Source organism: Opisthocomus hoazin, chromosome 25 (genome assembly GCF_030867145.1).
Source record: "Opisthocomus hoazin isolate bOpiHoa1 chromosome 25, bOpiHoa1.hap1, whole genome shotgun sequence".
Taxonomy (NCBI): Eukaryota; Metazoa; Chordata; class Aves; order Opisthocomiformes; family Opisthocomidae; genus Opisthocomus; species Opisthocomus hoazin.
This window is the reverse complement of record NC_134438.1, coordinates 4,837,244-4,851,601: the sequence shown is the minus strand read 5'-3', so window position 1 is coordinate 4,851,601 and position 14,358 is coordinate 4,837,244. Positions and strand designations below refer to the sequence as shown.

The 14,358-nt window shown below is 49.3% G+C and overlaps 1 protein-coding gene across 3 annotated transcripts in view; it reads left to right on the top strand.

The window, feature by feature from the left end:
- Window positions 1-14,358, top strand: part of PPP1R12B (protein phosphatase 1 regulatory subunit 12B) — a 129,467-nt gene that overhangs the window by 69,411 nt on the left and 45,698 nt on the right. For all 3 annotated transcript variants that reach the window (XM_075443305.1, XM_075443304.1, XM_075443306.1), the window contains 5 exons: window positions 9,394-9,484; window positions 9,679-9,849; window positions 10,579-10,762; window positions 11,323-11,435; window positions 13,780-13,824. In XM_075443305.1, the coding sequence (XP_075299420.1) occupies window positions 9,394-9,484; window positions 9,679-9,849; window positions 10,579-10,762; window positions 11,323-11,435; window positions 13,780-13,824 (604 nt within the window). The remainder of the gene's footprint in view (window positions 1-9,393; window positions 9,485-9,678; window positions 9,850-10,578; window positions 10,763-11,322; window positions 11,436-13,779; window positions 13,825-14,358) is intronic.

Here is a 14,358-nt window from a genome sequence, read left to right as displayed (position 1 = left end):
CTTCTGAAAGGCGAGTCTGTGTGCTCAGTTGTGTGACCAGTTTAAAAGGACCCCTGAATTTGAAATCTGCCTTGCTTTTTGTAAGAATTAGGATTTTAATTTGTCCTTCCTCTTCTCCCCCCCGCTCCTAGCGCAGCCGCTCTGTTTATACAGTCGCATTCTGCAATTGTGTTTGGCCTTCCTGTTTCTCAGGAAGGTTCCAGCAAGGTGGTAGCGCTTGCCGTCAGCCACAAGCTCTTAGTTAGAGACAGGAAACACGGCTCTCTTTTCCTCATTTTTTAATGTATTCTGAGCAGCTTCTCAGATTGATGGAGAACAGGAGTGAGGTGGGTTTGTTTTCCTGGCAGCTTCGGGGCCGACAGTTGTGTTCAGCCTGGCTTCTTCCCCTCCAAAGTTTCCCCTAGAAACTATTTTCAAGTAAAGGAAGTTCACTGATGTGCAAGGTAAATGTGTCTAACAAACATTGCTCTGTTCTGCTTCATTCCCAAGAGGAATTTATTTTTCATTCTTCATTCCTTCATTCTGAGGATCCAGCTGCTAATTATAGCAGCATATATTAATAATATATTAATAACTGAATCTTCCCCCACCAGTACTGTTAGATGAACAATTTTTGGCAAGTCCTTTTACCTCGTGATTCTTGTCCTGTCCAAATTCAGAAGATGACTCCTCTAGGGTGAGCGTGGATGCCCGGTATGTCCGTTAACCCTTCTTATCTGACAAAGAAATGAGAAACGCTGCTCTCTAAGAGGTGAAGTTACGGAATCTGCATTCAAGGGACATTTCAATGTCACTTAAGAGGAGCTAGTAAAAGAAGCTACAAGCATTGTCTTGCTACACCTTGGGGGGTTTTCAGTAGTATTGGCCCCTCTCATCCTCACCCACTGACTGTCATAAAGCTGCGTGGTCTGGATTCTCCCGGGAAAGGTCCCTGGGAAGCGGCGTGGTGGGGACACTCGTGCAAAGCGCTGCTGCACGGCAAGGGACGGGCTCCCAGCCACGCTGCCCCGCGGACAGCGAGAAGTTAAGGGGTCTCTCCCTTGTGAAGAACTGAGCGATCATCTGGCACCTGCTGTGGAGAGCGTTTCTCTGCCATGCTCCTGCAGTTAATCTCGTTCAGATAAAGTTGTCCTTTTTTTAAAAGGCTGCTGGCGCAGATGATGTGGGAGGGCAGGAATTCCACTGCCCGTCAGACTGTCCATGTTGGGAAGCGGCGAGATTGCTCCCGCAGTATCGGAAATTAGGCTGCATTTTTATTTGGAAAAAGGTCGAGGTGTGGGATGGGGGTCGCCGCTGCGGAGCCTTGTTCCCTGTAAAGGCGGCGAGCAGGTGTGCTGCTGCGTGCTCAGCTGCCGACCGGCTTTATCCAGTGCTCCGGGGAAGGGGGGCCGGGAGGGGGGGGATATTTTGGCATTTGCTTTGGGCGGAGGAGCCCAGGCTGTAGGTTGGCCTGCTAACCCAAAGCAGGAATATATGTGGGACCCTCCAGGAATGGTCAAGGAAGCGAAGCAGGGACCGCTTGAGCTAACCAATGTCAAAGAACTGCAGCTTGGCAGCATGGAGCAAGCAGAAGGTAAAAACTACCTTTCCCCATCCCTGTCTACAAGAAAAATCTGTGTGCAGTTCCTCTTTACATACTAACTGTAGCCACGGACATGTTTCGTGTGTTTAATCCTTGTGTGTAACAGCGTGGTCGTCTCATGGCACGTTCTGCAGCCAGGCTCCAGGTCCCTCTGGGTACCCTTGCCTGGATGGTCAGGTCGGGGCATTCACTAACTTTGACGTGTTCACATACTTTTCTGTGTCCAAAAATGGCCGTTAAAGTAAAGAATGACCCCCAAAATTTGTGGAGATAATGTATGACGATACAACTGGGTGCCAGTTTAGTACAAAATCAGCTATTCTGTGACATTCTTTGCTCCACAGCACCGACCCGTGGTGGAGGTTACGGGAGGAGCAGCCAAGGCAGCCAGGTAGCCACACTGGGGTTTCTGTGAGAAAAGGTTTTGAGCAGACTGAAGTGATCTTCTGTCCCCAAGAACAGAGGACACTTGAAATGGAACCAAAGCCACTGCCACATGCTAAGAAATTGCGATCTTAGTTCAGTAAGAAATGGAAATATTTCATACACTGCTAATATTCGGTGCTGTTTTCTGCGATTCAGCTGGGGCTGGTTCCTTGCGGCTGCCCGGGCGTCTCTGCGGTGGCTGCTCCCAGGAGGTGGCGGTCGAAGGCTGCTCGGGTGCTCCTGCCAGGCGAGCGTTGCTCCTGGGGTTCCTCTAGTTCAGCAGCCGAGCCTTCTTTATCGCCAGCAAATTGTGATGGTATTGTACTCTTCAGGTGCAAAAGTCAATTTCCCAAATATTCAGAATTTTGCCGAGTGATTATATTTTTTCCAGGGATTTCCTGCCCTGTTTCAGCCTATGCAAGCTAGCTTCTGGGAAAGCTGTAATAGGTCTGCTGGAGGTTGTTTAAAATGTCAAATTGTGTTGGCTCACTTAAAAATGGAAAAGAGAACTACCGACAGAGGCAGGATGCTCGCATCTCTGCCTGCATTTCATTCATCAGCTGGCAGGAGATGGACTTTCATCCCGCTCCGTTTCATGCAGCAGTTTCGTTAATGCGAAGACGCAGCCCCGGAGGACTCCAGAGAGTCGTGGGCGTTGTTCCCTGACGCAGCGACCAGCCGCTCAGCGTTGTGTGTTGACACCCGATGTCCAGCGCCGAGCACAAACCCGTTTCCGCATGTTCAGAGCTTTGCGCTTGTGACGGTCGCCTCCAGTGCGTTCAGTAACTGCGGGGACGTTCGGGGGGGAAGAGGTGTTGCTGGCTTGCTTTGTTCTGTGTTTGCAGCACACTCTGCTCTGCTCTGGATTTCTGGATTGGTTTTTTGGTTTTAAACAAGTACATTTTCCCTTTTTCTAGAAGAACTTTAAAGGTGTAGGTTCACAGCAACCCCTCTCTGGACAAGGTAGCCAGTTTCAGGAATGTGATTGCTCTGACATTTGCTGCCTTTTCACCTCTTACCATGATGCTGTGTGGCATTAATTAATGCAAAGGGATAACATTGATCGTTTAAAGGCTTCCAGCCTACGCGCTGTCTCTCCCAGCCCCAGACTTTGTGAGTTCTCAGTAGATACTGCTGCTGTATTTTCCTCTTCTGGCAGAAGAAATACAGAGCACCCGGGGCTGAGCGTGCGCGGGGCTGCGCTCCCACCTGCGGCTGCCGTCCGGGCACCGCTCAGTGCGTGCGTCGCAGCGGTCAGCGTGCAGGGGAGGTGCGTCGAGCCGGCTGCCGTCGGAGTACGGCGCGAAGGGAGCCGCTCTGCCTGCTGACGGGCGTGTGGAGAGATGAGCCTGGGCAGATGGGGAAGCACACGCAAAATCGAGAACTGTGCGATGGGAAGTATTCTTGGAGCGTCAGCTGCTGTCCCTGTAACCTCAACCCATTGTAAACATCACGTCAGAGCGTGCGTTTTGAGGAGGGATAAAGGGTACTTGTTGTTTTCATTAACAAGTGACAAAGATCACAAGCCTCTTAATCTCTTGGATCAGCACCTGAATGTGTTGAGCAAAGCAAAGCTGTTACAAATAAAGAAGTTCAGCTTGTGCTTGTTAACCTGCTAATCATACTGTAAATAGATGATTGAAATTCAGACATTTAAACTTCCAAGAGTTGAGAATTCACAGTCCAGATTGAAACACAATGGCAGCTCACAAGGGCCCAGGACTACCTGGAGAGAGAAAAGCAAAGGCCTGAAAATGGTGAATACTCAGCTGAGCCTTTTCGAGCCAGCTGTGAAATGCTTTGAGAGCGTGATCCTGAAATCTTGTTGTCCCTCTGTCCTCAGCTTATTAAATAACTCCGCATTGTCTGGCTGCCTCTCCCCTCGTGCCCAGCTCCAACACTTGCAGAGTCTGAGCTGTTACCCCTCTCTCCTGTCTGTAGAGTGGGCTTCTCAGAGGAGGGGCAGCCGGCTTCTGGCCCTTTCTCCGATGAGTCTTCCAGTTGCTACAGGCTGACGTGCAGAACGTGCTAGCACAGGGATGGAGGCAGTGAAGAACTGAGTCCTGTTGTTGGATGAGAGAGCAGGAGAGTTTCTTTTTGTGACTCTTTCCATGTAGTTGTCAATGACTGATTTGCTGTTGGGTACATATTTTATTCCCTAACTTAAGGAATTGTATTTTGGGAACTGCTGTCAGCATTGTTGCCTGCAAAACATGCACTTGCTTCGCTTTCCTCCCCCAGCTTATAGATAGTTTCTCAGCCAATGGCAAATTTCCAGTTTGTAGGAATGCATCACTGGGATGCTGTACTTTTCCGATTGCTTCCAGGGGAACAGCATGAGTACTTGAGGCTTTTGCTGGTGTTTTTTCCCCTGTCTTCCTTTTTTCTCTGTCTTTGTGTGTGTGTGTGTGTATATTTACATATATATATGTGTATATGAGAGATAGGGAGGGAGAGAGATGTGTGATAAGAATTTTTTAAATTGCTGCAGTGTTTGGGATAGCGATTCTGTGCTCTTAAGAAAAGCTATTCCGAACATTTTTAGAGTCTGGGTATCTGTGTGGCTAACGTATGCTGAACGCACCTTTTTGTGTGCAGGAAGCCAGACCCGAGCCTGGCTTCCCTTACCCAGGTTATCCAGAGCTGGAAGAACCAAAAGTCTGTCCTGGCTTCCAAGAAAGCTGTCGCTGCAGTTCCTAGTCCAGTCAGTGCAGTCCAGAGTCACTCCTAAACTAGACAGAGAATTTGGGCTGAGACGAGCAGAGCCGGAGGGCCAGCGCAGCGGCCTCTGCCCTCGGCAGGCTTTCCTGGAGAAGAGCCGCAGCCAGCACCGCCCCAGTTCACGACCATCAGCGCCGCGTTCGCGGGCGCCAGGCACCCGGTGGTCACTGTCTGCCAGCTCGCATTGGTACTGCGCGTCTGGGGACGTGGGCTTAGGGGAGGAGGACCCGATGGGGATGGAGGGAGCCCGTTGTGGCCCGCTGCAGCTCCTGGGGCTGCGCATCTCGATTTTTGGTGTGCCTACAGCAAGACGGAATGCCTTGAATCCACTTTGACAAGGGGGCAGCTGTAGTGTTTAGTTTCCAAATGCGGTGCCAAGTTTTGACGCGCGTAGGTGAGTGTCTTTTAGGCAAGTGCTTTCCCAGTGCTGGGTCACTGAAGTGTGAGAATGTGAAACTTCAGCAAGCTTTACGGATGCTTGGTGTTCCCTCTGGGGCTGGGCGCATGGCGTTTGCCTCAGCTGCTTCAGTCTCCAGGCGCTAGGAGCTCAGGGAAGGAAGGAAGGAGACCAGCGTTGTAAGAAGATTAGCAGAAGCTTCAGTGTTTCTTGGAGAAATCCATCATCTGTTCTTGCTGTCTGTGCACTAATTAACAGGGGATTGTCATTTCTTTTTCTACATCACTTACCCTTTACTTGGGAGGGATTTCTCTCCAGAATGTGGTGTTTCTTTTGTCTCTGGCACAGGTTCTCTGACATACAGATTTGCTCTTGTATTCCTGGTTTACCAGCTAGTACATCCAGGCTTACTGCTGCCCTGGTCTGAATCTGCCCTTCTGTTAATATTTTGTTGCAGCTGCTTTTGCCTTGAGGTGGTGATGGCGAGCTGGGCTCCATCTTTCTGTGTAGCACTGTCCTGATGAGAAGGGTTAGCAGAGAAAATAGACGTTTTCTTGAAAATAGGAAGAATTAAGTGGGAGCCAGATTCATCATCCAGTTCTCAGCTTCACAAATCAAAGCCCGTAACTCTCCCGTGACGGCAGGACACTCTGGTCTCTGTCTCGGGGAGCTATAAACTTCGGCAGTGTTTTTGCTGACTCTCACGTAGGCATCTCTAGCAATTTATATTCTGCTGCTTGTACTTGCAACCACAACTCTGGGAAAAATCTGTTCTGCTTTACATGTGCCTTGAACTTGGCGTGCTGGCTGCTCTTATCGAATGTGTTTCTCAGAGAAAGCTTATTGCAAGCAAGTACAACGCACAGGAGCATTTCTTTGGAGATCTGCTAGGACTGTGTGATGTTTGCCTGAATTAATAGGCTGACACAGATACAGCACTTCAGCAAGCAATGTGTTTCTTAAAAAGGTAATTAAAAACTCTGTGGATGGTTTACAGACCGCCTCACACCCCGGTTGCTGTCTGTGCCCTGCAGCTTGCTGCGATCGGCAGTTTTTCTGCTTTGGAGAGCAGCGTATTGCTCTCCCTCTGTCATCCAGCTCGGCCTTGCTTTGTGCTGCATCCGACTTCCCATCTCCTTTCAGTGAATTTGTTTCTCTTTCTTTCTTCCATCCCATTTAGCACACTCGGGTCTCTTAAAATTCAGCTCGTAAGCAAAGTGAAGCATCACCTAAAATGGTAAAATCTGTCTTTACCCTCCCTCCCCCCCCAAAGAAAAAGGCAAAAGACAAGTGGAGCAGAAATGTGATTGAATTGCCAGCAGGTCTGCTGTCTGCTGTCTGCATTTGGAATATTTACAGCACAACCACCTTCTTTCATCACCGGGAAAAGGCTGTAGCTGCTTACTCGGAGAAACCAGCTATGTCACTGTGCAGTGGCTCTGCCAACTTGTTTCAGAAAATTCGGTTATCTCATGCTTGTAAAACGGCTTTGGGTGGGCTCCAAGAAGTGGGGAACTGCGTAAATGGAAAGAACCCAAAAGTCAGCAATCGATAAAGGCTGCAGCCCAAACTGAGCCGCTCTGACTTGCAAAATGTGCTCGTCTGAAGATGAAGTCACTGTTACAGGTTGGGCACCCAAAACTGCTGCTGAGGTTTTAACATATTCCTGGTTTTATATACAGTCTGGGAGAGGGGAGGAAAAAAGTCTGGGAGGATGACAGGGTCAGAGACACAGAATGGTTTTTCTCTGGCTGTACCCATGCGTGCCGTGTCTGTACACAGCGCTGAGACCAGGGCAGTCCTGCAGCCTCGCTGCGCTGCTGCGGACCTGCGGCTCAGCCCTCCGCACGGCTCGGCAGCGGCACGCCCGGCCGCCCGCGAAGCCGCTGACCTGCTCTCTGCCTCACCTTTATTTTTTTTTTTTGAAACTATTTTGAAAATCTCTTTTGTCCTCTCTCACCTCCTGGGACAGGGAGTTCAGTATTATTTTCTGTCACGTGCAGAAGTACTGCAGCTGCTGCGAGCGGGATCTCGTGTTGCTCCCGCGTACCAGGAGTGCTCCTGAGCGAGCGCAGCGTGCCCACGGCATACGTGCTGCCGTATGAGCCGAATTCCTCCTCGGGCAAAGGCAGGTCTCATCTTTCCTTCTCTTATTCCCCGCCTGCGTCCTTATTGCAGAGTAGGAGACATCAATTCCGGTGATTCAAAGCCGTTGCAGTAAACCATCCACCTTACTTAGCTACAAATTTACGTGGTTTATGTGTTTCAGGTTTGTTTGTTTTTTCCCCCACCACTGCTCTGAACTTAATTTGCAGTATATTTTGCAAATGCATTCTTCCTGTAGGTGGCTTATTACTGCTGGATGCTGTGCAAACAGCGGCTGTTCCGCTTGTGTCCAAAGCTGCAGAAAATGCTTATTGTTCCCTGCATGTGCCATTGCCGGGGTAGCACACGCACTGCAGCGAGGAGAGCCGGAGAGAACTACTCGTCTGCAAAACGAGGAGTTGCACAGCTTTCACTCGTCAAACAGCAGCTTTTTTGTTCATGAAAGAGCGAATTCTTGGGAGGCAATCATCCCTCTGAACTGCAGGCCCTTCGTGTGTTGGCGTATCCATCACAGCTCGTGTGTCCGTCGGGATAATCAATGGGAAGAAATGAGCTCCTCCGCAACGCACTCGCGTGGTCGGTGCTGGAGGCTCTTTCCGAAGGTGATAAATTGCGCCCTGGAAGTGCAGTTCGGTGAGCCTGGCCAGCTCGGGTGTCGACATCTCCATCGTAGCCAGCTCCCAGAGCGTGATTCATCTCCTCCAGGAGTCTGCAGTGCAGGCACCTCCAGCACAGACTATCGATCCTCTCTGGGGATCAGGGGAGTTTGGGGCGTGATTTGTCAGGTCGAATACTTCCACCAGTTTGAGGTGAGAAGACTCTGGCGTGTGCCCCGCCAGCGCCCGAAGTGCGAGGTGACTCGCTGCTGTGGAGGTACCTCCGAATGACCCGCGGAACCCCCCGTTAAGGGCAGCATCTCTGCGGAGTGCTGGAGGTCGCCCTGCGTTTGGCTGCACATCCAAATCGGCGCTGAACGCAGCATCGTGAAGGGGGATAAAAGCCATCGTGGAAGGTGATTGGAGAAGGATCCAGATTTCTGTGATTCATTGAGGTTTTGTCATAGTGCAGCAAAGATAGTAAACTTCCTAATTAATGTCTGAGCTTACTGGCTCAGATGCAAAATCTGTTCAGCCCATTGCCTGTGACAGGAGTGGCTGTAGTGGAGAGCCAGGAAGAGTCCAGGGGCAAAGTAAGCGTATTCCATGATAGATCTTCATCCCTCACTGGGCTAATTATTCTTTGACCGCATCGAGATCTTTGATACTCTGTTAACCTGTGGCAGTGACAGACCTACGAAAGAACATTTCATTTCAGGCACCCTCATCTTTGTACAGTGAGACAGTGTTAATAACCGTTCGCTGTGAACCAGGCTGAAGAGTCCAATCTAATTAATCCTTTCTAAGATGGAAGCCACTCCACCAGTATGGAGATCAGGCTCTGCGGGAGCGCTGCTGAATTCCTCTCCGGTTCCTCCACAGTGAGTGGCAGTGCAGAGAGCTCTGTTTATGTATTTCAGGTGAATAATTCTTATGAAATCTCCCCGTTGAATGAAATCTAGTGGTGACCAGCTCTGTATTTTAACTGTGTGCCTCTCAGTAATAAGGGACTCGGTTTACTCCAATGTGTGAAGGTCGTTTCTTTGATTTCATAGCTTTTTTCAAGGTGTTTTGTAAGATGCCTGCAGTTCAGCAGGTTTCTAGCCTGATGGGTTTCATGTTGATGAAGACAGCAGATTGCAGGAATATGATCATGAATATAATGACAGGAAGGAGGGTCGGAGGAATGTGCCAGTGCAGGATTTCTGTTCTGGAGATCTTTATCTGAACGAGAGGTGGTTTGCGGGTTTTTTTTCTGATGATGCAGTAAGACATGGAATGGGACAAATAATATGCTAAATAGTTGCACCTTCTTTAACAGAACATGTTCAACGCCAAAGAGTTTATTTAGAGACCCTAGGGAGAACATAATGCGAGCGTTTGTGTGTCGTATGCTTCTAGGAAAGCTGTCCCAGAGCAGAAGTCAGCAGTAGTCTTGGTGGATGGAGATGAAATTATTTTTGTCCATGTGACAGTGAAGAATATCTCAGCTCTGGAGCTTGCAGAAACAGGAAGGCAGAGCAGCTGTTTTTATTTTAACCTCTGCTGCCCTTTTTTCTTTTCAGGTCATATCTGACTCCAGTGCGGGATGAGGAAGCAGAATCGCTGAGGAAGGCACGATCCAGGCAGGCCCGGCAGACTCGCAGGTCTACGCAGGTAAGGAATGGAAGTACTCAGGTTTGCGTGTAGGATGGAGAGCTGATGAACAGAGGCAAGATTTTCTTTTCCTCTGACTGCGAGGAAACATTAGTCTGGCCAGGTGTAAGCCTGCTGGGCGCTTTAAACCGACCTGGAAGACTTGAAATCTAATAGCATAAATGTAAGAATTTTCTGTTTTCCTTGCTCTGCAGGGTGTGACGCTGACAGACCTTCAGGAGGCAGAGCGAACCTTCAGCCGGTCTCGGGCCGAGCGGCAAGCTCAGGAACAGCAAAGCGAGAAAGCGGAGAGCACTGAGCCCGCTGAGGACAGCAGCGAGAGACAGGAGACCCGCTCACGGTGGAGCAGAAATACAGATGAGGAGGTGACCCTCCTGGCCTCGCTTCCCTTTGTTTCAGAGTTAAGGAAACCATTTAGGATAGCTGAGATCAGGAGAAATTCTGTTGGGGATGTCTGTCTGCTTTAAGGGGAGCAGACTTGCTGAAGAGAAGCAATGCTGAGGAGCAGCGCCTCCCCTCGGCGATCTGCACGAGGGACGGGGGCAGGGAGCTGTTAGAGGTTAGCTGTTCCTTTGCTCTCTGCTGGGAGCTTCACTGTTCTGTCTCTTGCCAGAAAAATAAAACTGTAAATCACAGAGAGTGGAATGAGAAGGCTAATGATAGCAATGTGGCCCGGATCCATTCTTGCTGTGCAGACTGGGCTGAGGCGCTGTGTTCACATTTTTCCACAGATGTTCAGTGTGTAATGGAAAGCCAGAGAGACCAGTTTTCTCCTGCTGCCATCGCTTCTGGTTTTTTACTCTAAATCATTCGTTTCTATTAGATAACTTGTTTGTCCTGCTCTTGGCTGTAGGGACAAAGGGATCGATCCCAGAGTTCCCTGCGAGGGGAGGGTGCTCTCACTGTAGCTGAACAGGGCGTTTAACGTTAATCCCAGTCTGATGGAGTGGACTGGATCTGGCGGGTGGAGGTGATCCCTTCAGCAGCAGTGAAGAAAACACAACACTCTGAAGGATTACCCAGTTCCCTGAAATCCCAAATCTGCTGGTACCTCTCCATTTTACTAACTTTTTGTCATGGTTCTTTGTTTATAGACTGTCTATCGGCGATTAAGGTGCCCAGTACAACCAGACAAGCCTACGACACCTGTATCTCCTTCAACGTCAGCACCTCTCCTTTATACGAGTTCCTACCTGACTCGAACAAATAAGTATCTAGGTCTTGACTCTGTGAACCCAGCAGACTTCAGAGGTGCAGCCACAGAGATGGAGAAAAATGGTAGGTACCCAGGAGAACGAAGAACAGTCAGAGCTCAAGGATTTCCCTGAGTTTTAGAACTTTCAGTGTGTACAGACAGAGAGAGTGAGTTCACTAGTTACTCTGAGAGGAGCGGTATGGGGAGCTGCCATCTCACCAAACGTTCCTTGTTGAAATGGAAATCCTGATGTAGGGTACAGCCTGTGCTGGTAGCGGAGAGGGATGAAAGGATGTTTTCCATTTTGGATAAATAAATGAGATAGTAATCCATGGAGCGTTCAGGTCTTAGAGCTGGGGGGAGTGATTGTGCTAGTACAGTTTGTCCTTAGAACAGGAGTAAGACAGGATGATTTGGGGAGAGCTGACAGCTAGGTTAACCTCTCTGGGCTCTGAGAAAGGAAAAAGTGTGAGTAACCAGATGTGATAGGGCACGAAGATTCCATTTCATTTGGTTTAATAACTCCTTTGTAATATAAAACAAGCCAGAATGACCTTAATCAGCTTGAAAAGAACCCCAGTACCTTAGCAAAAGCACAAATGTAAATCACTGAAACCAAAGCAGTCTTTCTTTGCTTGGCCAGAGTGTGAAGATCAGGATTTAGACGACAGATCTCTGAACAAACAGTCCATCCGAGAGAGGCGGCGGCCAAAAGAGAGGCGAAGAGGCACTGGCATCATTTTCTCAACAAATGATGTAAGTTTGAGTTCCTTAGAGAAGAGAGACTCGTTCTGTAATATTCAGGGTGAATTTCCTTCCAATTCCAAGCTTCAGATTTTTGTCAATTCCGTTGATTTCCCGTTAGTCCTTCCCTCTCCAACTGTATTTCAGAATGGCGCTTCCAAAGGAATCGCATCCTTGTTTGGCCCGTGTAAAACCCAAGCAGCAGGCTCTGGGGAGCCTGTTCTCGAGCTGTGTATTGGTGTGATCCTTGTGGAATTGTGAAAGACCCCTCATGGGAGAAGAGAGGTTAGAAGTCCTTTGGAGGAAGGAGGTCACGAGCCACTGGGAGCATTTTCAAATTCTTGCACACCCAGATTTGGCTACATTTTAGGTGCCCTAAAAGGAAGGCAGTGAGGGATAAAACCGGTGTCTGGATCCCCTCACCAGCACCAGAGAACGCACACGGCATAAATGCAATGAGCTGCCTGTGTCATGGTTATTTCTCTGTCCTGGTTTCAGAAGGATTTCTTTGGTCTGAGGGGAGAAATCCAGCCCTCCAAACCTTGGTTAGAGACTCAGGTAGGAAAATAGATCACCTTTTTCAGCAGGAGAAATAAGTATTATGAAGCCATGGTTCTGAAGTCCACAACAATTCCGTTCCCAGTAGGGACATCCAGCCTTCCTCGTACGCCACAGGGGTCAAGGCTTCCTGCACAGTGCAATGGAAAAAAACCCCAAAGGTCTTCCCTGTGGCAGCAGCAGAGAAGTTGAGTATTTGGAGTTACAGGCAAGTTGAATAGGGCCCTGCTGGAAACCTCAGAATTTCTATTGAAAGACTTGCTGCAAATACCCCTTTTTTATTATTTACAAATGATTCTTACATTTTTTCACTTGCATGCCAAATGTGATTTGTTTGTTTGTTTTTGCTTTTTTTTTTAATGAAATACTTTACAGCTTGCCCGGTTGTCTACTGGATCAGTGTAGCAATATTAGTAGCTTCGGGGCAGAAGGCAAATCGCCTCTCGGAGTTTTAGTTCATTGTGTCTATACAAAACTGCAGCTACAACTCCTGAAATACCTGGAGTTCGGTATGGAGTCAGACGTGGTGCCGTGGCAGTTTGCCATTGCTCCGTGAAATCCTGGAGCTGTTACAGATAGGCAGTGGGTTACAGAGAGGCTGTGTAAGTGCAGGCTGTCTGGGGTAGAATCAGCGTGGTGTGGGCTGAGGGGACCTGCAGAGCCCATCCAGCCCAACCCCCTGCAGTGAGCAGGGACATCTTCAACCAGACCAGGTTGCTCAGAGCCCCATCCAACCTGGCCTGGAATGGTTCCAGGGATGGGGTATCTCCCACCTCCCTGGGCAACCTGTGCCAGTGTCTCACCATCCTCGACACAAAAAATTTCTCAATGATATTAGTCTGAATCTATCTTCTTTAGTTTAAAACAGTTTCCCCTTGTCCTATCGCTACACTAAAAAGCCTGTCCCCATCTTTCTTAGAAGCCCTTTTAGGCACTGGCAGCTGCTCTGAGGTCTCCCCGCAGCCTTCCCTTCCCCCGGCTGCCCAGCCCCAGCTCTCCCAGCCTTTCCTCCCAGCAGAGGGGTTCCAGCCCTCGCATCATTGCTGGGGCCTCCTCTGGCCCCGCTCCCACAGCTCCAGCTCTGTCCTGTGCTGAGGGCTCCAGAGCTGGACGCAGGGCTCCCGGGGGGTCTCAGCAGAGCGGGGCAGAGGGGCAGAATCCCCCCCCCTCGCCCTGTGCCCACGCTGCTGGGGATGCAGCCCAGGGCATGGTTGGCCTGCTGAGCTGCCAGCACACATTGCTGGGTCATGTCCAGCTTGTCATCCCCCAGCACCCCCAAGTCCTTCTCTGCAGGGCTGCTCTCCATCCCTTCATCCCCCAGCACGTATTGATAGTGGGGATTGCCCCAACCCAGGTGCAGGACCTTGCACTTGGCCTTGTTGAACCTCCTGAGGTTCTCATGGGCCCACTTCTCCAGCTTGTCCAGGCATGGTCTTTCCTCCTGAAGTCTGTTGAAGTGGAGGATATTCTTTGAAAGTCAGTATTATGTCAATATTGCAGACATGCAGTCCTCCCAGCTGTCAGATTTGTTCCCAAACTACACTAAGGAAATACTTCTACTGACTCTTCAGGAGCATTCAGGTTACGGTAATTCTGTCTCCAGTACCAAGGTCTTGTAAATGGCCGTTAGGTTACCAAACCTGACCTGATAGTCAGCCAAAAGCATCTAGACAGATGTTTCTTTCAACAGAAGTGTTCTTAGTTTTGACATCAAATCAGAAGCAATATATTATCTTCCTCTGATGAAATTTTGTTGACTCCAAGGCTGCCTAATTACATTGTTTGCTTTTCATCCTAGGATGATGATGAAGTTGATGGAAATGAGGAAGTGAAGGAAACTCGGGTAAGTGATAACATATGTTGGTATTTCGCTCTTGAGTGTTGGTGACAAGTCTTCCGTGGCTTTGCTCTTGTTTATATGAGAGGTTCAGGCTCTGTTCAGGAGCCAAATACAAACCGGGAGGTAGTTCTGAGTAGCAAATTGCTTACTGATGTCACGTGTGAAAGATAAAGAACATCTACAGTCTGGCCTAAGTCCAAAAGCTGTCTCTTCGTGAGCTGCATAGGCAATTCTCAACCCCGGAGGGACTGAGCGGAGGCAGGGGTGAGTGCCTTGCTGAGAGCGCTGTCAGAAGCTGCCACGATGGGGAGCGTGGCTGTCAGGTGTCCCGAGGAAGGCGCGTGACCTTGTATCTCGGGATCACCCTGACACTGTTGTTTTGGACAGAATGTTTTGTATTTCAAAAATCTGCACTCTTGTCTCCGCATGGATTTGTTTTCTTGCGGGAAATTGTCTTGGCAAGCAACACATCAGTGACTGTTCATTGTTCCCCTGCCCTTGCAATAGTTTCATGATCCTTCGAGGCCCTCTCTTTGC